General features: G+C 40.9%; 1 protein-coding gene across 5 annotated transcripts in view; it reads left to right on the top strand.

Moving 5' to 3' along the window:
* rbm39b (RNA binding motif protein 39b) overlaps positions 1–23,353 on the top strand; it is a 69,747-nt gene that overhangs the window by 31,894 nt on the left and 14,500 nt on the right. For 2 of the 5 annotated variants that reach the window (XM_034172687.1, XM_034172689.1), the window contains exons 3-10: positions 15,792–15,841; positions 15,940–16,131; positions 16,535–16,588; positions 16,826–16,943; positions 17,029–17,181; positions 17,394–17,531; positions 17,630–17,695; positions 21,451–21,655. In XM_034172687.1, the coding sequence (XP_034028578.1) occupies positions 15,792–15,841; positions 15,940–16,131; positions 16,535–16,588; positions 16,826–16,943; positions 17,029–17,181; positions 17,394–17,531; positions 17,630–17,695; positions 21,451–21,655 (976 nt within the window). Of the gene's footprint in view, positions 1–15,791; positions 15,842–15,918; positions 16,132–16,534; positions 16,589–16,825; positions 16,944–17,028; positions 17,182–17,393; positions 17,532–17,629; positions 17,696–21,450; positions 21,656–23,353 lie in introns of all 5 variants that reach the window. The other 3 variants (XM_034172688.1, XM_034172686.1, XM_034172685.1) reach the window with 2 other exon arrangements.

Raw genomic sequence — 23,353 nt, 5'->3', positions numbered from 1 at the left:
CTACGTCTGAAGGACCTGTTGTCCACAATCCTGATGGTACCGAAGAGAGAAAATCATCTTCAGGACTCAACTGAAACACTCAGGACTGTGAAGTGGACACATCAATGTGTGTTCCAGCTGTCAGCACCAATGAGACATTAACTGGCACTTTATACAATTTAGTTGATGGGCTGAACTCCGTTCGTGGTCCAACTTTGCTCCAATCAGTGGCTGACAAAGCTGTTATGACTGTCAGTCCCAATTCTTGCCATTCTGTCAAATATGGCTTACAAAGTGACACATGTAATGGCATACCTGTGAATCTCAATGTTAACACATCTTCAGTGGCACCTGTTACTGTTATGACAGCTGTTGAGTTGCCATCATGAATCAAATCGGTCATTGTCAGCTTCACAGGTGAAACGTTTTTCAATTTGTTTCATAGTCACCATCGGACCTGGAGGATCTTTATGCCACATTGTGACATGCAGGTCAGGTGGTGACATCTTTTGTTCAGGATTTTTAGTAGGGCTGTCGCTTGCAAGACGACATCTTTACCCCATCCTGCAGCATCTTCTTCTGAAATGTCAAATGTATAGTAATAGTGGAATGTGGGGTCATCGCTTTCTTCTCTTACCATGTTAACGCCTCCTGTGCGTTCAACAACTAATTTCCCTTGTTCCACAATTATGGACAAGCCCAATGCAGTCAATCCGTCTCGTCCTAAAAGGTTAACTGGACATTGTGGCATGTTCAACACTGACATAGTACATGTCAGGCCAAATGGATCTGTCAACGTTATGGGTTTAGTGATAGGGACGTCTGATGTTTGTCCATTTGCAGAGCGAACCCTAAAAATTTCGTTGCTTAATTGATGGACAGGTATGTTGTCATTACATGTGGTTCTACATGCTCCTGTATCACAAAGGAATGTCACTGGTCGTCTATTTACCAACAAAGTCACTTCTGGTTTTGGTACCGGATTTCCCAGTAAGGCACACAGATCCATATCACAATCAGACTGCCTATCTGATGTGGAATCATAGATTATGGATTCTAGTCATTGTGGATACTGTGGCTGCGGAGGATTATTCCGTTGTGGAATTCCTCCTGCTGCTCCATCAGTAGGTGGATTCGGACAATTTCTATACATATGTCCCTCTCTTCCACAGTTCCAACAAATCAGGGGACCACGCCCTCCTGTCTGTGCTGCTGTTGTGGTTGCCATGGTCCTTGACGTTGTGGCTGTCCACCTTGTCTATTTTGCCATGGCTTTTGGGGGCGTTTGCACTGCTTCTGCTGTCTTAAGTTACCCTGTTGGTAATATATTTCATCATCTCCGTGTGCTACATACACTCCTTTGTTGCTGTTTCCTGTCTTTTTCCTGCTTTAAGACTTCTTCTGCATGACAACAGTGGGTGTGTGTTTCTTCCAATGTGCCTATTGGCAGTCCAATCCAATGTTTCTGTATCCAAGCTTTTATCCTTGTTGGAATGTTGGATCAGAGCGTTTTTCAATTGTTGTTCATACACAGGTGTTCCTGGCAATATGCCACTGTGGACCCTAAATACACTCTCAAATCTGCATCTAAACTCTGTCCATGGTTCTCCTTCTTTCTGTGTTGTCCTGGTAATTTCAGTGTAATTTATTTTTGGTCCTAACACACCTTTTGCTCGTGTAATCATAGCTTTCACTCGTGTTTGCAAGACTGGATCATCATGTGGCAACGGTACGCCATCCTGGTCTGCAGGATTCCAGTCTCCGCGTATCTGACTCCATTTAGGGCCACATGCTTTCATCCACACCTGTTGGACTTCAGGTCCACTAAGGTGGTAAGAACTTGTAATGTTTTCTATATCCTGCATAAATCCCTCAATATCGACATGTGGCGATGGTATCATGTCGACTGCTGCTTTGATATCATCAGCATTCCATGTTCGATATACGAGCATGGTTGATCGATGTCCTGCTCCTGCACGAGGATTTGGTACTTCTATCATAGGATAGGCACCTCCCTGGTCACTGTGTTCCACCATGGGAGGGGCTGTAGGCACTTTCGCTTGACTGTGTGTTGTGGTTTTTCTGGTTTTTCACTTTTTACCTTTAGGTTTTACTGCTAAATCATACTGTGGGGCGGTACATCGTCATCCTCTGGTAGAGGAGATAAAGGTGTTGTTGTCACCGACGATCCAGCCGGCGGTGGTTGTTGAGGCTGTTCTGATTCTCTGTGCTGAATTATCACATCTTCTTCTGCCTTACCTACAGCTTTCTTTTTCCTTGCTTTCTCTAATCGTCGCTTCTCTGCTCCCCGTCTGTTCTCTTTCCTCCTCCCAAAATGCCATTAAATCTGCCCCTACTTCTGCATCTTTTTCTCATCACCTTTATGTTCCTGTTCTAACTCCTTCTTTAGCTTCTGTATACTGATCAGGTTCAGTCGTCCGTCAAAGTCATGTTTATTTATCCAGGTCTCCAATTTCTTTGTTGCTTTTGGATTTTTTGCTTCCATAAATTTCCAGTCGTCAGTTGATAAATTTCCTTATTTTTAGACGTCTTACCCCCCATTTTTATTATCCCTTGTTATAATTTGGACTTCAGACGGGGGCACACCTAGGGTGTTCTAAATCTGAAGTTTTCACACTTTCTTTGGACGTGACAATTTGCCGTCGTGTGGTTGATTCCTTTCACCTCCCTGTAGGAAGCGGAATCACTTGCCTCCGCATCCACACACGGTTGTCACTAACGTCCAAAGTATTACACTTTCACACAGTTATTCTATTTACACTTACACAAAACACTATTTACACATAAAAACACTTTTTAATAACCGTACGCGTATTCTTAGGCCAGGGGAGCTCGCCCTCCCGTGAAATTTAACTAATGTCCTGCATTAGGGGACTCCGCCATCCCTGCCAGATTTAACTGCCTTTTTACAGTGCACGTATTTCTACCCGGGATTTCCTTTACGTATTAAAACAGAGGAGTCCGTACCCTCCTTCGGAATTTAACTACATGCGTCCTCGCAACCGTAGAGGAGTCCGCCCTCCTCGCGGATTTTAACTGCTTTACATTAACAGACGATTCCACGCCATCGCTTATGGAGTTTAACTGTTCTATGTGATCTGATCACCACTCACTCAGTACTGTTACAAAGAAATTCTACTCACTGACTCGACCTCCTGTCTGTCTTCTTCGGGAAAATCTCGTCAACCAGACGATGCCAACGGTGGTCGACAATTGCAGACACGATCAATCGATCGGACCTTGGCCAAGGATTTACGTCTGGACTTGACGACCTCCGCCGGACACCTCCGGTATTGTTGAGATCCCGGACGTAGCCCCCAGTCAATGTTGGGTATTTTCTCCTCCAAACATTCTTAAAACCTTGATAAGACAGAGTCAAGAAACACCAGTGAGACAGAAAGTCAAATTTATCACACGCGGAGTGCAGTCAGGCTGTACACCAAGGCTACACTAAAGTCTGGCTTGCTCTCCCACTTTTTTAGAGAGGCCCTCATCACATAAAAAAACTTGTCCTAAGGGTGGGGGAAGGATGACGCAAGACAAGTTTTCCCGTAACCTAAACACATACGTCAATAAGTGCAGCTGTAAGGAAAAACAGTTTCTTTCTTTTACTCTTATCGTCGAAGGTCAGCACATCTCGTTCGTCTGTTGCAGTTATCAGCTGTTCTGCATCTGCCTGGAACACTAAGCATCACATCACAACAGTCAAAACAACCTTCAGTTCTTTTACTCCCAGTTCAGCCTGACCCCGTCATGCTTCACTCCCAGTCGTTAGCGGCTACAAAAACAAGTTGTATAATAATAATAAGTACATCCAGCTCTTCATTCCCAGTTCAGATTGACCCCAGCATGCTAAAACAAGGTTGAATAACACGTACATTCTCAGGGTTAGGTGCAAAACAGCACAACACCGTTCTCATGAGAAAGAAGACAAAGGTACAAATGTTTAACAGTGATAACATATATACAAAATCTTTAACACTCCACATCCCAAGTGCACTCTGCCATGCAGGAGAGTAAACTCGTCTCAAACTCGTACACTGTGCGCGGCTTCGTGCACGTGCGCGAAATGTTCAAAATCTCCATCACGCATTAATTACATGAACTTCAAGTGAATATTGTGCACACAGTTCAAAAACACAACATGCGAGTGATTATGTTAGCGCACCACAACAAAGCGCAGCTTGTCTGAATGATTATAACGAGATGTTAAATCTGTCATAAACATACTTCTACAGCTGCACACAAGAAGGAAAGAACATGCAACTGTTTTACCAAGCTATTAGATGGTTCCAAATGCCTTCTCCACCTCATTAAGCGCATGAGAGAGGGGGGGAAAAAAGTGGTAGCTGGAGCAGTCCTCCGTGATTCCGGAAGCAATTAGAGGCGCTTTCAACAGCCAACTCTGAGAGAAAATGATTAATCAGCTATAAAATAATTATTTTATACAACCCCTGGCAAAAATTATGGAATCACCGGCCTCGGAGGATGTTCATTCAGTTATTTAACTTTGTACAAAAAAAGCAGATCACAGACATGATACAAAACTAAAGTAATTTCAAATGGCAACTTTCTGGCTTTAAGAAACACTGTAAGAAATCAGGAAAAAAAATTGTGGCAGTCAGTAACGGTTACTTTTTAGACCAAGCAGAGGGAAAAAAATATGGAATCACTCAATTCTGAGGAAAAAATTATGGAATCATGAAAAACAACGCTCCAACACATCACTAGTATTTTGTTGCACCACCTCTGGCTTTTATAACAGCTTGGACATGGGCATGGACTTAATGAGTGACAAACAGTACTCTTCATCAATATGGCTCCAACTTTCTCTGATTGCTGTTGCCAGATCAGCTTTGCAGGTTGGAGCCTTGTCATGGACCATTTTCTTCAACTTCCACCAAGATTTTCAATATTAAGATCCAGACTATTTGCAGGCCATGACATTGACCCTATGTGTCTTTTTGCAAGGAATATTTTCACAGTTTTGCTCTATGGCAAGATGCATTATCATCTTGAGAAATGATTTCATCATCCCCAAACATCCTTTCAATTGATGGGATAAGAAAAGTGTCCAAAATATCAACGTAAACTTGTGCATTTATTGATGATGTAATGACAGCCATAGTGCCTTTACCTGACATGCAGCCCCATATCATCAATGACTGTGGAAATTTACATGTTTTTTCAGACAGTCATCTTTATAAATCTCATTGGAACGGCACCAAACAAAAGTTCCAGCATCATCACCTTGCCCAATGCAGATTCGAGATTCATCACTGAATATGACTTTCATCCAGTCATCCACAGTCCACGATTGCTTTTCCTTAGCCCATTGTAACCTTGTTTTTTTCTGTTTAGGTGTTAATGATGCCTTTCGTTTAGCTTTTCTGTATGTAAATCCCATTTCCTTTAGGCAGTTTCTTACAGTTTGGTCACAGATGTTGACTCCAGATTCCTCCCATTCGTTCCTCATTTGTTGTGCATTTTCGATTTTTGAGACATATTGCTTTAAGTTTTCTGTCTTGACGCTTTGATGTCTTCCTTGGTCTACCAGTATGTTTGCCTTTAACAACCTTCCCATGTTTGTATTTGGTCCAGAGTTTAGACACAACTGACTGTGAACAACCAACATCTTTTGCAACATTGCGTGATTTATCCTCTTTTAAGAGTTTGATCATCCTCTCCTTTGTTTCAATTGATATCTCTCGTGTTGGAGCCATGATTCATGTCAGTCCACTTGGTGCAACAGCTCTCCAAGGTGTGATCACTCCTTTTTAGATGCAGACTAATGAGCAGATCTGATTTGATGCAGGTGTTAGTTTTGGGGATGAAAATTTACAGGGTGATTCCATAATTTATTCCTCAGAATTGAGTGGGTCCATATTTTTTTCCCTCTGCTTGGTCTAAAGTAACGTTACTGACTGCCACAATTTTTTTTTTCCTGATTTCTTATAGTGTTTCTTAAAGCCAGATAGTTGCCATTTGAAATGACTTTAGTTTTGTGTCATGTCTGTGATTTTTTTCTACAAAATTAAACAACTGAATGAACATCCTCCGAGGCCGGTGATTCCATAATTTTTGCCAGGGGTTGTGTATATACAGCATCCAGCTGGTAACACAGCGGTGGGATTGTCACGATGAAGTGCGTGCAAGTACACGGAACAAAGTTGTGCAACTTAAATTACCTTTCTGGAGGCTGTCTGTGCCTTTACAGATCTATGCTCAAACACACGATAGGTTGACCCCTCGCCCCCTCCTACAGACAGAAGCAACAAAACGTTTTGAATGCTCAAGTTGAAAATGGAGAAAGATTTTATCATTCAAAAGATTTTAGTCTAGTCTTTTTAGAACACTGGCATAGCGTCATTGTCTCGTTTTCATCATAGGAAAAAAATTATAGTTGATGAATGTATTTCGTCTTCTCGTCTGACGAAATTAACACTCCATTAGAAACCTTATGTCAGATGACACAGAAGGTGTTAGTGTGTTTCTGCTTTGATTGTAGCAGTGTGTCGCCAGTTGTTGGCCAATCAGCGGTGAAAGCAGTTGATACACAATAGACGTGCTTAAATCTGTAAAAGCTGCAGCTTTCAGGACTGATTGTGTGGTGTTTGCGCAAGTTGGAATTAGCATTTCAGGTGATGTTGTGGTTTAAACTTCCTACTTGTACTTCAGATGCACCATTCCCAGTCCTTAAATGTCCTTCCATAAATTAGTTCACTCAGTCATGGAGCAACCTGTGAAATGTGTGATTTACTGTTGGCAGGAACGGGCCTGAAGATTCCCCCCGCTGCCCAGCAGGCTCTACAGATGACTGGTTCCATATCGTTTGGAAATATGGCAGCTCCAAGTGAGATTTTGGACAATTTTCAGGTTTCCTCAGGATGTTGGGCAGTTTAATAACATGTTGTTCTTTCCAGGTGTTCCAACTCCAGCTCCAAGTCAAGCCCTGAACCTGCCGTCACAGCCGCTGGCTACACACTGTCTTCAGCTGTCCAACCTTTTCAACCCACAATCGTAAGAAGCTGCTAATCATTTTGTTAGTGAAGGCGGTATTTGTTGTTGGACCCACACTTTATTTAATGATGCTTTTAATGCGGATTACCTGTTTAATGACATATAACGAAGCTGTAAAAGCACTGGCAGTAAGATTGAGCATGTTTTCCAGGGAAAACGATCCATCCTGGGCTATTGAGATCCAAGATGATGTCATTGAAGAGTGCAACAAGCACGGGGGAGTTGTGCACATTTACGTCGACAAGAATTCCACTCAAGTAAAGCATCTGTTCAGATACATCGATTATGTCAGTATTTGAGTGGAAATTTATTTGTGATGAGAATGTCTTCACTGTCCCGTATCATTGCTCATGCAGGGTAACGTGTACGTCAAGTGTCCCTCCATACCAGCAGCTATGGCAACCGTAAATGCACTGCATGGACGCTGGTTTGCAGGTATGCACAGGTGTCATTTCAGAATAGATTTGTGAGGAAATGTGGAGAATTTGCAGTGAACATTTTTGTTTCTCTTCTAGGCAAAATGATAACGGCTGCCTATGTTCCTTTACCAACCTACCACAACCTCTTCCCAGATTCGGTAACAGCAAAGCACCTCCTGATGCCGTCACGTCGATAGTCTGACACCTGCTCAATATGAAAAGAATCTGTGTACATACATTTTGTTTGAATTGTCATTGGAAAATGATACATTGAGGTTAGTTACCTGTGTGTAATAAAAGTTGATTGAGTTCATGTGTTCAGCCACAAGTAAAGCAGTTTTTTTTTTTTTTTTTTTTTTTTTCCTCCCCATTTTTGGGAGGGTGGGGTGGGTGGGATGGATTTGTTGTAAACTACCATGTAATCTGCAGGTATCTATGGTCTGTTTTAAAGTGTCTTACTTGCTTGTTGAATCAGAAGTCAGATCCAGAAAGAATACATTAAAATTACAAAATGATCTGGTACATCTTCAGTGCCAGAAATGTTCAATGTTCCTTTAAACAGTTAGAGCTGTAGTTTCATTTTGTATGAAGGGTCATAATAAAACTTTAGTGAATAAGTTTCAGAATTGTCTGTCTATTGGTTCACTTCTCAAATTAAGCTTGAATGTCGTTGGCCTCTGTTAGTCCAAGTCGATTAAAATTTGAAGCCAAATTGGTTTAAGTGCACTTGTGGCCCATGTTCAGGGAAGTTGTAATTCTAACATGTTTTTCTGCAGCTGGATACACTTTCTGACTTTACACCTCTTACCCTACAAGAACTGATGAGGTTATGGAATAAAGGTTATGTAACTTCAAGACATATGTCTTGAAGTTTTATACCCTGGACACCAGAAATACTAAACATGGCGTGGCAGGTTTAGAAATCCAAAAACAAGTTTGAAATGCCTCACCCCGGGGAGGAGTAATAATGAGGTGTTTAACAGGCTCACATCGTTAAATGGGTGGTTGGCGCAATTTTGTAGACAGTAAGGCTTTAGCTTTAACTGGCCTTCGTTCTAGGGCTGCCATGGCTTGCGGATGTCGGACGGCCTCCACCCTACTGGGGGAGGCGCCACCATCTTGTCTGCGAGCATAGAGCTCTACAGGGAGGGTAACATTAGGAATTTACAGCAGGCCACGGAGGTGATTACAGACCCCACAAGGCTTATGACAAATGTGGGTGTGGAATCCATTAGCTTAGCGGGGAAATTAGTGCAGAAAATCCACTATGGTGATAGTGCCAGGGAGGGAAATTCAAGTTGAGCCTGTGGCCTGCTTCCATAGACATACCGATAAAAATCATACAGGGATATGCTTTGCAAACTTAATACCTGTTACTACACTGGATGAAGTTGAAATTGAGATGGCCCAATGGTTGTTCAGCAATATCTAAGATTTTGTCTGCAACCTACAACTCGTGTGGAATGTCTCAAAAGTAAACCTACTTCTAGGCATCTTATACAGTAGTGTTCAGAATAATAGTAGTGCTATGTGACTAGAAAGATTAATCCAGGTTTTGAGTATATTTTTTATTGTTACATGGGGAACAAGGTACCAGTAGATTCAGTCTCACAAATCCAGCAAGACCAAGCATTCATGATACGCACTCTTAAGGCTGTGAAATTGGGCTATTAGTATAAAATAAATAAAAGTGGGTGTTCACAATACAACCCCTGCAATAATTATGGAATCACTGGCCTCGGAGGATGTTCATTCGTTGTTTAATTTTGTAGTGGAAAATTTCAATATTTAACAACAACAACAAAAAAACCACGTTAAAATATTACAATATTCCGTTTCAAGGTTGAGAAGCTCACTTTTTATGCAGTATAAATACCATGAACCTGTCTGGTTCAGTACACAACCACAATCATGGAGAGGACTGCAGACTTGACAGTTGTCCAAATGGCACTCATTGACATTCTCCACCTTGTGCCACAGAAGGCCATTGCTGTCCAGTGTTTTATCAAAGCATGTTCATGGAAAGTTGACTGGAAAGGAGAACATTGGCAGGAAAAGATGTACAAACAGGGATGACTGCAGACTTGAAGATTGTCAAGCAAAAGCAATTCGGCTACTTGGAGCGAAACAAGACTGGAGTTATTGCATCAAGAGCCACCATGCACAGACGTGTCCAGGAAATGGGCTACAAGTGTCTCATTCCTTGAGTCAACCTTGAACTAGAGACAATGTCAGAAGTATCTTAATGGGTTTTAGAGTGATGTCTGCACACATGATGTGAAAGGCCCTGCTCAGTGGTCCAAAGTCCTTTTCAAATGAAATACAATTTGCTTTTCATTTGGAAATCAAGGTCCCAGATCCTGGAGGCATAGTGAAGAGGCTTGAAGTCCAGTGTGAAGTTTCTCCAGTCGGTGATGATTTGGGATGCCCTATCATCTGCTGGTGTTGATCCACTGTGATTTATTAAGTCCAGAGTCAACACAGCCATTTATCAGGATTTTTAGAGCACTTTATGCTTCCATCTGCTGACAAGCTTTCTGGAGATGCTTGTTTCCTTTTCCAACAAGTCTTGGTACCAGCCCACAGTGCCAAAACTATTAATAACTGGTTTGCACACCATAGTATTACTGTACCTGATTGGCCAGCCATCTCACCTGACTCAAACTCCCATAGAAATTATATTGCAACCGACTGTACAGTGGCTCAAAGGGGTGCAGTAAAAAGATCTGCAAGGGTTTTGTTTGTGTTCGGCATTATTGTTGAAAGTTTTGAGTTCCCAGACTCCTCACAGAACATGACATCCTCATTTTTATGCACATTTTCTAATGGACCTGATGTAAATGGCTCAGTTGTCATTCTTTTGAGCCACTTTATTTTTGACACACATGATGGAACAAGGAAGTGATTGTTTACCTGTAAAGGTAAAATTAAGAAACAGTGAGATTCTATTTTATTCACTTGTTTCAACTCCAAATCAATTGGAACATTTCAGAGTATTTGCTTCAAATCATTTTGTTGTTTTTAATATGGACTCCAGAATAATACTCCAGACAGCTTTGTAAATACTCAGGAACATTGTGTTGATTTAGCGTCACTAGTTTGCAGAGCTGATGAAAAGTTTTGGTACTATACTCAACCACGTGTTCTAGCCATTGTTTAATTTTCGGGGCTGTGAAAACTCCGCGGATCTGAGGAATTCCACGGATTTCATCATGCAGAGGAGTGGGGGGTGTTAGTGTTGTACTCTGTAATTGTGATTGTCACTGAGTTTTTAAAATGCCTATTGCAAAGCTTTTCCTTTTTTTTACATCGTGCAAGTTTTAGAAGTCCACGGACACTGATCTGTGTGTTACAGATACAAATCTGTGTCCTCGGATCCGCTGAACTTCGTGTAGGAAAAATGCCACTCAAAGCGTAACTGTTGAGACAGTTGTCGTAAAGTGGGACTGTGGTTGCTGCGGCGACGCTGTGTGTCTCCTGCAAGACACTTAAGCTAAACGTAGCATGTGGACATTGCAAACTTTTAGAGATATCAAGTTTTTAAAAGAAGAATTTTGCAGCATGGCTGTGTCATGGAGCAACATCAGACAGAGTAGAGTGAAGATGACATAATTATTGTATGGCCTTGCCTTACAATATAAAGCGCCTTGGGGCAACTGTTTGTTATTTGGCGCTATATAAATTGATTGACTAAATTGATTGACTATGACGAGAAAGACGGTTTGAAAAAGTTTGACAAGGACAAGAATCCGTGGAATTGTCGCTGGCTTCATGAACACACCTGAAAGATAAACGGGAGCAGCACAGTTAAGTATTTCTCTCTCCCTGAAAAATAAACATTGTGCTGTTCAAACAGGATTGTAAATAGGATTTTGACTTTTTTTTTTTTATTATTAATCTAGACTTTCTTTCATTGGAAAAAGACATTGTGGCTTTGAATGAATTTACATGAATTTACACAAGAATGCAAATGAGTTTTTATTAATGTAGACTTTTTTCATGGGAAAAAGACACTGGATTTACAGGAATTTACACACAATGTGACTTTTTTACTATACGATATGATTGATATTTTACCTTGATTTTCAAAATATTCTACAAGCTTTAGCTGTGGTTTTTGAAATGCTGTAACAGTCTTTTCAGTCCATGAATTTCATGTAGTTTAACTGTTCTGAGTTGATGCATAATTTGGTTTGCAATTAAAAGGAACATCATTCCATAATTTGGTTTACAATTAAAAGGAACATCATTCCAGGTCCTACTTCCACGTCATATTCTCTTATTTCAACATTATCATTGACAGTTCACATGAAAGGTTGATTCTAGGATCATTTAAATATGCACTTCTTTTGAGATTTTTTTTTTCTTCCAGGAGATACTGAAAATGTATCATTAGATAGAAAATTAAATTGGTTTCTAGACCCCAGCTCGACCCCCTGCAAATTTTCCTCGGATTTCACAATTTTCATTTCATAGCCCTGAATATTGGTTGTAGTTTCCTGTTGTACATTTCATGTAAAATTTCCCTGCATAGTGGGAATCATGCATGCACAGCTGTCTTTTGGCAACTTAGTCAGCATTTGCTAATTGTCCATAAGAACAGACGTTACTGAAGGTAGTTGCTTATACTATCCATTAAACAGGTACCGTTGTATCTGCAGGTGATTGGATTGGCAAGACAAAGTTGCTCTTTCAGTCTGTTGCATCGCAGTTCAGAGACTGCAGTAGTGTTTAATTATGTTCTTTTAAATTGGTGAGTTTCAAGTTAATATCATCTATTGTCTTGTAGTTACTGTCTGTACACCCTGGCACAAAAGCAAATATGAAAGTGACTCGCGATTGTCAAAACTGAGGAAAAATGTTAAGGGTGTTCTAATTGGGGAGTTAAAGTTCTGCTGACAGTTACAGCATGATAGTGCGTGCGTGTGTGTGTGTGTGTAAATCCTGCAGGCTCCATTGTGGTGAATGAAGATTGTAGAAACTAAGCTGCATTGAAGACACAGCCAAGCAATTAACAAGGGGAAAGCAAACTTCCCACCCTGCCCTTTCACAATAAAAACTGCACACATGCACTGCTAAAAACATTTGTATTGCACTGGATTCTCATATACGTGTTTCCTTAGTCTAGTAAGGCACAAGGAGACACCTCCTTAGGTTCATGCTGCCATTATCGCAATAAAAACTCAGCATACACCACAGAGCCCAATATGGAACTGGAGTCTACTAAACGCGAATGTCTCTTCATGGACCAGGCATAATATGATGAAGTGCCTGGATATAAATGTTTCAGTGTATTTTCACTATGGATATGCACGAGTGAACACACAAGGGGAAAAAAAAGGCTTGCACAATACGTGTTAAAATACTGTTCTGACCTGGATATCGAGCCATTAAAATTTATTTACATTAAATTATGTAAGGAAAGTATTAAACTTACCCTGACACCCACACATCTCAAAATATTAGTGTTGAAACTTACACGGATCTGATCTATTCCAGTTGCGATATATCAGCTGAGCTGAGATGTCCTGCAGCTGCTGTGTTCACCACAGCACGACTCATCACTCCATTTCTCTCTCTTTCTCTCTCTCTCTCTCTCTCCTCTCTTTTATTTATATTTATATATACATATATATATATATTATATATATATGTATGTAAAAAAAAAAAATAGACTGCATTAATTGATTCCATTTTTTATAGTACTGAATAAATTCAGCTTTAAGTAAAATTTCATTCAATGTGGTTTCTAAATCCTCAGATTCAAGTCACGAAAAAGTAACAAGAACAGCCAAAACTGCTTAATTACGGAAGGAAATGTCTCCCCTTCTTACTCCATTTGTGTTTCCCAGCATTTTGCACCTGGTTCTTTGAGCATCAGTGTGCACTGCCCACTGAGTTGCCCTGATCCAAAAATGGCGGCCATGCCCACTTGCTGGTCACGGTTCAGTGCGACTCCGACTCCAGTTCTCATATTGGGCTCTCTGCATGCACTCTACTGCCGCAGCAATAATTCAGGGCTGTGAAACTCTGCGGATCCGCAGGATTCTGCAGATTTTATCATGGGGAGGGGGGGTGGGGTGTTAGTGATGTACTCTTTATCGTGAACATCACTTGAGTTTTAAAATGCTTATCGCAAAGCGTTCTTTTTTTTTATGACATCGTGTAAGTTTTATAAGTCTGCGGACACTGATCTGTGTGTTACAGATACAAATCAGTTTCCTCGGATCCGTGGAGTTCGCGAAGAAAAACTGCCACTCAAAGTGTAGCTGTTACGACAGTTGTCGTAAGCAGGACTGGTTGGTTGCTGCGGTGACGCTGTGTTTGCTCCTGTGTGGCGCTTAAGCTAAACTTAGCATGTGAACATCCCAACTTTTAGAGCTTTCAAGTTTTTAAAATAAGATTTGTGCAGCAGTCTGTGTCACGGACCGACGTTGCACAGAGAGAAGATGGCGAGAAAGACTGTTTGAAAAAGTCTTATAAGGACAAGAATCCGTGGAATCGTCGCTGGCTTCATCAACATACCTGAAAGATAAAAGAAACGGGAAAAGTGAACTGTGTTCTCTCAGGAAACACGGTAAGAATTTTATCTCCCTGGAAAATAAACATTCTGCTGTTCAAACAGGATTTTAGACAAGATTATGTGACTTTTTTTCACTAATCTAGACTTTCTTTCATTGTAAAAAAAGACATTGTGGCTTTGAATGGATTTAGGCTACATGAATTTACCCAAGAATATAAGTGACTTTTTACTTTAGGTATGTTATTGATATTTTACCAAGATTTTCCAAATATTCTACAAGCTTTTTTTATTCTTTTCAGTCTTCATGAATTTTATGTAGTTTAATTGTTCTGAGTTAATGCATAATTTGGTTTACAATTAAAAGGAAAATCATTCCAGGTCCTACTTCCACGTCATGTTCTGTTATTTCAACATCATCATTGACAGGTCAAATAAAAGGTTGAATGTAGGATCATTTAAATATCCACTAATTTTGAGATTTGTTCTTCCAGGAGATGCTGAAAAAGTATCATTAGATAAAAAATTATTTCTGGGGCTCCACAGGGCCCTACACCCCAGCTCCTGGGGAGCTGTAACCCCCCCCCCCCCCCCCCCCCCCCCCCCCCGCAAATTTTCGTCGGATTTCACAATTTTCCTTTCACAGCCCTGATAATTGTATTGTGTGGCACTTTTTAACTGTGCATATGAGGTGCTTTCAAAATTAAAATACAGCAAAAGTCAAAAGCTAATGGTTTTTAAAGCTAAATGTTCCTGCAGTTTAAACATATGGTCACAATTGCGAATTTTTGTATATTTCTGAAATGTTATAGTTTAATCTCCACTTTTAACAAACATAAATTTCAGGTTTTTGTTCAGTTAACGATTCCCACACACAGATTTTGGCTTCACTTTTGGTGTGGCCGTTGTGCTGTCAATCTGTATTTACAGTCTGAATTATTCTTCATTAGCAATGACTTAAAACTGATTATAGTTGCAGAGCTTCATTGTGCAGGAGCCCTGTCAAGAGTTTATGGTAAGGTACAGTTGAATGTGTTTTTCTCTTGCTGCTAAATATGAATACTGCCTCTTTGCCCTAGTCCACTGTAAAGTGAATCAGCATCTTGATTTTTGCATGCTACACAGTAGATATTGATATTTTACAAGGATGACTGTAAAACAGCTTTGTGTATGTAACCTCATTGATGGTGTCATATTATGAATTGAATACTCAGCAGTTTTAAAAATCCCTTAACTCGAAATACTGAAAACATTAATTTATTGAAACAGCAGGCAATGGTAGTGTAACACGTGGCTGAATTAATAGATTTATTATTATTTTATTTTCTTGGGCGTCAATATTACTAAGAAGTGTGAATCCCTGTTTGCTTCAGGGCAAGATGTGTGACAGAGGTGGCATCGAGCTCTTACAGTCCAAGAACGAAAATGGGTGAAGATCTCTGGACTGACACCAACCACACAGGATCTCTTTTAGTGGCTGTGGGCCATGCGTGGTCTCATGATTAGGCTCAAATAGTGGCATTGGTACGACTTATTAGAAGGGGAAGGGGTGGAGATGACCTCACTATGTCAAAGCTTCCTGAACTCAGCTAATTTGTTGGACAGTCCCTTAATTTTGCTTCATAGCTTGAGTACTGAGCAGTTTTGGATTGGGATGGTAAGCTATTGGGTTTGTGGAAGGACATTGTCCAGACATGGCAGTAGAAGATTGTAGTATTTTTAATTAATTAAATATATTTTGCATTTTCTCTTGTCCCATCCCCGTTCCCTTTACCTCGACTTGAAATGTTTCATCTACGTCCTCATGATGTTCTTCTATCAACCTTGCTTAGGATGAGAACAAGTCCTCTCATGCAAACGGACATGAAGAACAGAGCAAGAAGTAAGTTTTAATCTATGGCCTACTGGACATTGGCTGCAGAAGTGGTTTTATGTAATGTTTGCTTTGTGCTACGATAGCAGTGTTGTAACTTTTTCCAGGAAACGAAAGAGCAGGAGTCGGAGCCGAAGCCCAGGCTCTCGGAAGAGAAGGAGCAGAAGCAAAGACCGAAAGAAGAGCAGGAAGAGGAGCAAAAGTAGAGAAAGAAAGCGAAGCCGTAGCAAAGAGCGCCATCGCAGCCGCTCCCGAAGCAAAGAACGCACCGGGCGGTACAAAGCACGCAGGAGCCCCTTGTATGTTCAGTTCATCTATAGTTACCAAATATCGGTGTTTGCTTTATTTGCCAAGATCGAATGTTGTTTGCCTAGGCTCTGTAATTGTAACTCTGTAGTTGGTCCAAGCTGTTCCAAATGACCTTAAGGTAACTTAATGGTTATAAAATCAATGTGTGCTCTTCCCTGATTTTATAATACATGATAATAAGGAGCTAAATGGAGCTTCAGTCAAGGAGAATTGTTCTCATTATTTGATTGGCATTAGTCAGCGTTTATGATGCGGTCCAGAATTCTCCTTAGTCACTTGTTGGACCAATGAAAGAGCTTCATATACTGTTATTATTAGCCTATAGCATTAGGCATTGATTTTTTAACCAATATGTGCACTTAAACTTCAGTGTTGACTTCTTTCTTTTTCTAGCCGGAAGCGTTCCAAAAGTCGAAGCCCTTTTAAAAAAGAGAAAAGTCCCATCAGGTGAGATATGTTGATGCTGCCTTGTGTTGAAATGCTCTTAGCTTTTACTGTGGAGCCCCTAAATTCCAGGAGTACAGGTCGCATTGACATAAACAGATTCTGGGAGGAACATTTGGAGTATGAGGATGTTTGTTTAAAGGGCTCTGTGCATTTCTGTGTCACATTAACAAGTCATATGAACACTGCTTCGTGTGAAGGGTTTCACAGATGCTTATGTTGTCATTTTCACTCTTTAAGGCAACCGATTGACAATCTGACACCAGAGGAGAGGGACGCACGCACAGTCTTCTGCATGCAGCTGGCTGCTAGAATCCGAGCTCGAGACCTGGAGGATTTCTTTTCAGCTGTTGGAAAAGTCTGTCAAGTCCTATTTTTAATCAGTTTGTTCAATGCCTCCACGTGGAAATGTGATCTTGATGTGTTTTTGTTTATCTTCGTAGGTAAGAGATGTGAGAATGATCTCTGACAGAAATTCCAGGAGGTCGAAGGGCATTGCATACATTGAGTTTGTGGAGGCTGCTTCTGTACCGCTGGCGATCGGGCTGACTGGCCAGAGGCTTCTGGGGGTGCCCATCATTGTCCAGGCTTCTCAGGTGGGTGTCCGAAGTTAGTGTTTCCTGCAGGTGACAGTTTCTCCTCATCTGGAGTTGGGAAAAGAGAACTGCTGATCCTCAGCTGAAAACTGCACAGAAGGTTTTGTAGTAACATTTAAAAAAAAAAAAAAAAAACTCCAATTTGAAAGTAGCGACGTTAGCTTGTGAGCCGTGTGTTCTTCATTATGGCTGAATCATTTGTGTTTCTACAGGCAGAGAAAAACAGAGCTGCTGCAGCTGCCAATAATCTGCAGAAGGGCAGTTCAGGCCCAATGCGACTCTACGTGGGCTCGCTGCACTTCAACATTACAGAAGAAATGCTCAGAGGAATCTTTGAGCCTTTTGGAAAGGTGAGCATCACAAACACCTTGGACAAGTGGAAGAGGACTGCTGTGTGGTTGTGCAGATTTGTATTAACAATCATGATGTCTGGTGTGTTTTACCACAGATCGAGGGCATCCAGCTGATGATGGACAGTGAAACCGGGCGCTCCAAAGGTTATGGCTTCATATCGGTAATTATCTCTTAGTGTTTTGTGTGTGTGTGTCATGTGTTAAAGTTCTCCATCACCACGATGGATTTCCGTCATTTGGAAAATTTAACCACACATACGCACGTGGTGTCATGCGTGTTTTGGGGCCGAAATATGATACTCTCACTGTCAAAGCAACATCCCATTCTGCGCTAATCAAAGTTGCAGCAATGTCCACGTGGATGGCGCCGCACCACGGAGGAAGGGACTGTGTGAATTTTCACTCCTCTCCGCTCAGTTTACTGCTTGCCATGAGCCACGGTCCTTCTCCTCCCTGTCTTCATGGGAACATTGGCAGACCTTCCCCAAGTAGAGCAGGTGACCCTTTTACTGTTTGTGTTTTGGCGATGGTGAATCTGATTAAAACTAATCCACTAAGTCAGCGCGTTGTCTAGGGGTGCCGGGGAAAAAAAAGATTCACGTCCGAATTGCAATTCTTATTTATTAAGATTCTGAATCGATCCAAAATGTCCAAGAATCGATTTTTTTTAAAAAGCAATTTTTTTTTTTTAAACATTTTCATGCTTACTTGCTGCGTGTACTGTTTGTCAGGGAATGCCTCCGTACTACAGCGTCCCCACGAGGAGAGGGTCCGGCATGCTTCAAACATTTGTGAGCTGCAGCTTAACATGGTGGACGAAGAGCTAATTCAGCCAGCACTGTCTTTGCTGAAGCAAATGTTTTGGGCGCATATTGGGTTTATTATTTGCTGCGTAAGAAGGAGCGTGACATGACTTATGCAGTGTGCAAAATCTGCAAAATGAAAGTCACGTACTTCGGAAACACTTCAAATCTGCAAGCCCACATGCAATGCCATCACCCGGAGCTAAAGTAAAACTACTGACCAGTGCACACTCTATCACTTCGCTAAACTGCCAGCCAGCTCTGAACAAGCAAAGCAGATAAGTAAATTTACATCTTTAGAATCACTTGACTAACCTTGTAAAGCTGCATTTTCTTAAACATAAACATTTTTTAAGTAATATAACTATTTCTGAGCTCTTTCAATCGAAAATCGAGTCTGAATCGAATCATCACCCCAAGAATTGGAATCGAATTGAATTGTGAGTTGTAAAATTCACATCCCTAGTGTTGTCATTGTTTTATAATTGCCATGGCATGGACATTCGGAACCGAGCAGAAAGAGCAGTGGGAGCAAGTCCAGTGGAGGGGGGGTGGTGTTTTTCAATCGGACCTGCGGCCCGGAGGACGAATGTCCAGATGGTGGCAGCAGCAGAGTCACTTGGAAAAAAGCGCTTAATCGTTGAAGTTCCACAAAAGCCACACATGAAGGATATATTTTTTTTTCTTTCCTCTTTTACACGAGGGGTCGTAACATCAGCTTGTCGGTGAGCCCACGTGACACCGGTAACACCGCACATTTGAAGGAACGAGTCAGGTATCGCATAACGGAGGACATTATTTTTAATTTCAGTTGATGAACTGGCGAAGTGGCAGATATTAATGATCCAGTCCTGGTCTGAGAGTTCGCTAACCCTCAGAAAAGCCACGTTAATGAGGAGCGAATAAAAACTCCGGTGGGACATGGCGGGCAAGCCCCGTTTCTTGATTGCACCAAATGTCCTGGTTAGAGACTTTAATCCACAAAAAAGTGAGTCATGATTGATATCTTTAAATGGCTTTGAAGTTTAACTTGGGGTACGCTACATTTGTTGGACGAGTGAGAGCATTTACCAATTAAATGTGAATAAGCCAGTTTCGAGTTTCTCAGTGCACATGCAAAATTTGACTTGCTCTTTTAAAGAGCACCCCCCAGACCCAATACTGTTTTTACTTCACAGTTTGAAGTGACTTTTGTTTCAGAGGGCTTCATACCCATTAAAATTCACCAGAATACGAGGTCTGTCCATAAAGTATCGTACCTTTTTATTTTTTTTTCAAAACTATATGGATTTCATTCATATGTTTTTACGTCAGACATGCTTGAACCCTCATGCGCATGCGTGAGTTTTTCCACGCCTGTCGGTGACGTCATTCGCCTGTGAGCACACCTTGTGGAAGGAGTGGTCCCGCCCCGTCGTCGGATTTTCATTGTCTGGAAATGGCGGAATGAAAAGGACTTTTTTTCCATCAGAATTTTTTCAGAAGCTGTTAGAGACTGGCACCTGGAAACCATTCGAAAAATTTATCTGGCTTTCAGTGAAAATGTTACGGGCTTCACAGAGAATAAGGACTTTAACTACAGGTTTAAGGACCCCTTTAAGGACGGTCGGAGCGCCGCGCTGCGAGCTGCGACGATGCGGCACAAACCACTGGATCATTTCTAAGCTGATGGCTCTGTGGATACGAGACCGTCGTGTGCTCTTTCTCTGGTTATCACAAGAGCTGGACATCAGCCATTTTCCGGCAGATTTCACTTTTAACAAGAGATTTTGTCATGGAAAGCCGAGCGGAGGCTTTGCGCGTAAAGACCGATTCGCTGATGGAGCAAGACAAAGGAACACCTCCGTTTCGGAGTGTTAGAGGACAAGTTGGGACATGTCTATCTCGGCTTTCAGTGCTTACCAGTCGAGTGAGTATAAAATAACTTGTGGAGAGCTGGACATGTCCCAACTTGTCCTCTAACACTCCGAAACGGAGGTGTTCCTTTGTCTCGCTTCATCAGCGAATCGGTCATGACGCGCGAAGCCTCTGCGCGGCTTTCCATGACAAAATCTCGTGTTAAAAGTGAAATCTGCCGGAAAATGGCTGATGTCCAGCTCTTGTGATAACCAGAGAAAGAGCACACGACGGTCTCGTATCCACAGAGCCATCAGCTTAGAAATGATCCAGTGGTTTGTGCCACATCGTTGCAGCACGGCGCACCGACCGTCCTTAAAGGGGTCCTTAAACCTAGTTAAAGTCCTTATTCTCTGTGAAGCCCGTAAAATTTTCACTGAAAGCCAGATAAATTTTTCGAATGGTTTCCTGGTGCCAGTCTCTAACAGCTTCTGAAAAAATTCTGATGGAAAAAAAGTCCTTTTCATTCCGCCATTTCCAGACAATGAAAATCCGACGAGGGGGCGGGACCACTCCTACCACAAGGCGTGCTCACAGGCGAATGACGTCACCGACAGGCGTGGAAAAACTCACGCATGCGCACGAGGGTTCAAGCATGTCTGACGTAAAAACATGAATGAAATCCATATAGTTTTTGAAAAAAAATAAAAAGGTACGATACTTGACGGACAGACCTCGTATATAAAATTTGATTTGCTCTTTTAAAAATTTTCTGAGGGAGCACCCACAGAAAAAAAATCAAGACTATACCTCACTAACTTAACACTCAGTAGCATGATGGCGCTTTATTTTATGTTATTAAATGTTTTTATGCATATTTTATTTAATTGTTTTTGTAATGGTTTTACTGCTGGATATTTGTTTTTATCATGTTTTGTTTTTAAATTTTGTTGTAAAGCACTTTGGTCACTTTGAGTGTTGTAAAGGGCTCTAGAAATAAACTTGATTGATTGATACCCCGCCACCATTTTATTTACCTTTTATGTTCAGGTTTTACATTCTTTTTATGCTTTCGCTCTGTCCTTGGAGGCTATTTAGAATAGATTTGTATACTGTATTTATTGAAGAAAAGAGTGTATGCCCCCACTACTCCATATTTTAGAGGATTGTTGGCATTGATTTTTGCCAGGAAAAAATTTCAGTCAGATGAAAACTTATTGCTTTAACCCATGTTTTGTGCAGTTTTATTTAGTGATATATACATATTTTTTTTTAAGTTTGCAGATGCAGAGTGTGCAAAGAAGGCCCTGGAACAGCTCAACGGCTTTGAGCTTGCTGGACGTCCGATGAAGGTGGGGCACGTCACTGAGCGGTCAGACTCGTCCACAGCCAGCTCCTTCCTGGACAACGATGAGCTGGAGAGGACTGGCATTGACCTTGGCACCACAGGGCGCCTGCAGCTCATGGCAAGACTAGCGGAAGGTTTGTTTGGTTATCCTGTTTCGTTGAATGTTTGACGCATCTTTATGCTGTGCTCCTGTTGCCTTGGAAGTCAAGAGTGGGAGTGACATCACACCCAAGTTAACTATGGGGTGTGACAAGCCTTTCTTGTGCTGGCTCTTTGGGAGTGTAGAACGATACAAAATGAATAATGTGCTCCACCATACTGTTAATTTTGTCACCTGTTTTTTAATTTAGTCTTTTGTCAAATCTCCTTTTTAATTTTAGTCATATTTGGTCATTCACATACCATTTGTTTTTTTTTATTTAGTCATGTTTTAGTCAACTAAAAGTCTCTTCATTTTAGTCAAGGGAACTGAATGTATTTTAGTCTAGTTTCAGTTGACATATTTTAGTCTTTTTGATTTATTAAACGCATTTAATTATTTCTGATTACCATTTCAGTCAGTGTAATGTTTCACACATCCCACATACTGAATATTATCATTACCTGACAAAATACACTTGTTGAATCTATGCCAGTGTGCTAGCCATGCAAAAGGAAAAATAAGTGTCTTAAGTCTGGACTTGAAAGTCTCTACAGAATCTGACTGTTGGCGCAGGGAGATCATTCCACAGAACAGGGGCACAATAAGTGAAAGCTCTGTGACCCACAGACTTTTTATTCACCCTAGGGACACTAAGTCCCTAGGGTGAATAAATTTTGTCCAAAGACACAAAATTGCCGCTTTTAAATAAAATGACACCTCTTTCCAAACGCTGTAATACAGAAAATAAACTACAATCGACTAAAACTTTTTTTCCCTTCCTAAAATGACACATCCTGTGTTCTTTATGAATTAAACTGATGCTGACATACAGCACAGCCAGCTGTAAGAGCTCAGCTCAGATATATGGAAAGACACTCATGCCAAAATGTCTGAAAGGAAATGCTTTTGACAAAACTACAGATTTTGTTTATTTCTATTTATGTCCAGAGATCAAGGATCCACCATGTAGAGTTTATGTCCAAGTTTAAGGATCCAGTGCAAATTTCATATATATTTACTTTAAGACTCAATAAAATGTTGTTCAATTCAATTTCAATTTAATCGGCTTATAAAGCGCCAAATCACAACAAAAGCCATCTCAAGGCACCTCACATAGAACAGTTCAACATAAAAATTAAAATAATAAAATTTAAATACATAATTAAAAACAGAAGTAAAAGACTAAAACAGATAAAAAATAAAAACTATTCATAAGAAAGAGAATAAAATAGGCTTTAAGGCTTGACTTAAAAATGTCCACAGACTTCGCCGTGAATAGTTAGTCTTTTAATTTTCCAAGACTTTGGATTGCTGTCTTTTTTTTTTTTTCCATCCTAAGCATCCATGGGTTCCTCACTTTGTCAGTATGATGTATGACACACCCACACCTAGGCTAAGTGTTAGCTGGTAAAATTGATGCAGATATCTCACTGGACCAAGAACCATCATTTCAGTATTATCAGAGTTTAAAAGTAGGAAGTTACTAGACATCCAGCTTCTCACTGATGTAAGGCAATCTTCTAAGGATTTTATGTGGATGAGATTACCAATAGTTATCGGCATAAACAATTATCAGTATAGCAGTGAAAGGTAATCTCAAAATGTTGTATTATATGCCTGAGGAGTGGTATATAAAGGGAGAAAAGCAGGGGGCCTAAGACTGATGCCTGTGGAACCCCAAATTTCATGT

The sequence above is a fragment of the Thalassophryne amazonica genome, chromosome 6 (genome assembly GCF_902500255.1).
Source record: "Thalassophryne amazonica chromosome 6, fThaAma1.1, whole genome shotgun sequence".
Lineage (NCBI taxonomy): Eukaryota > Metazoa > Chordata > Actinopteri > Batrachoidiformes > Batrachoididae > Thalassophryne > Thalassophryne amazonica.
Note: the sequence above shows the minus strand (reverse complement) of the source record. Positions and strands in the feature narration are given on the sequence as shown.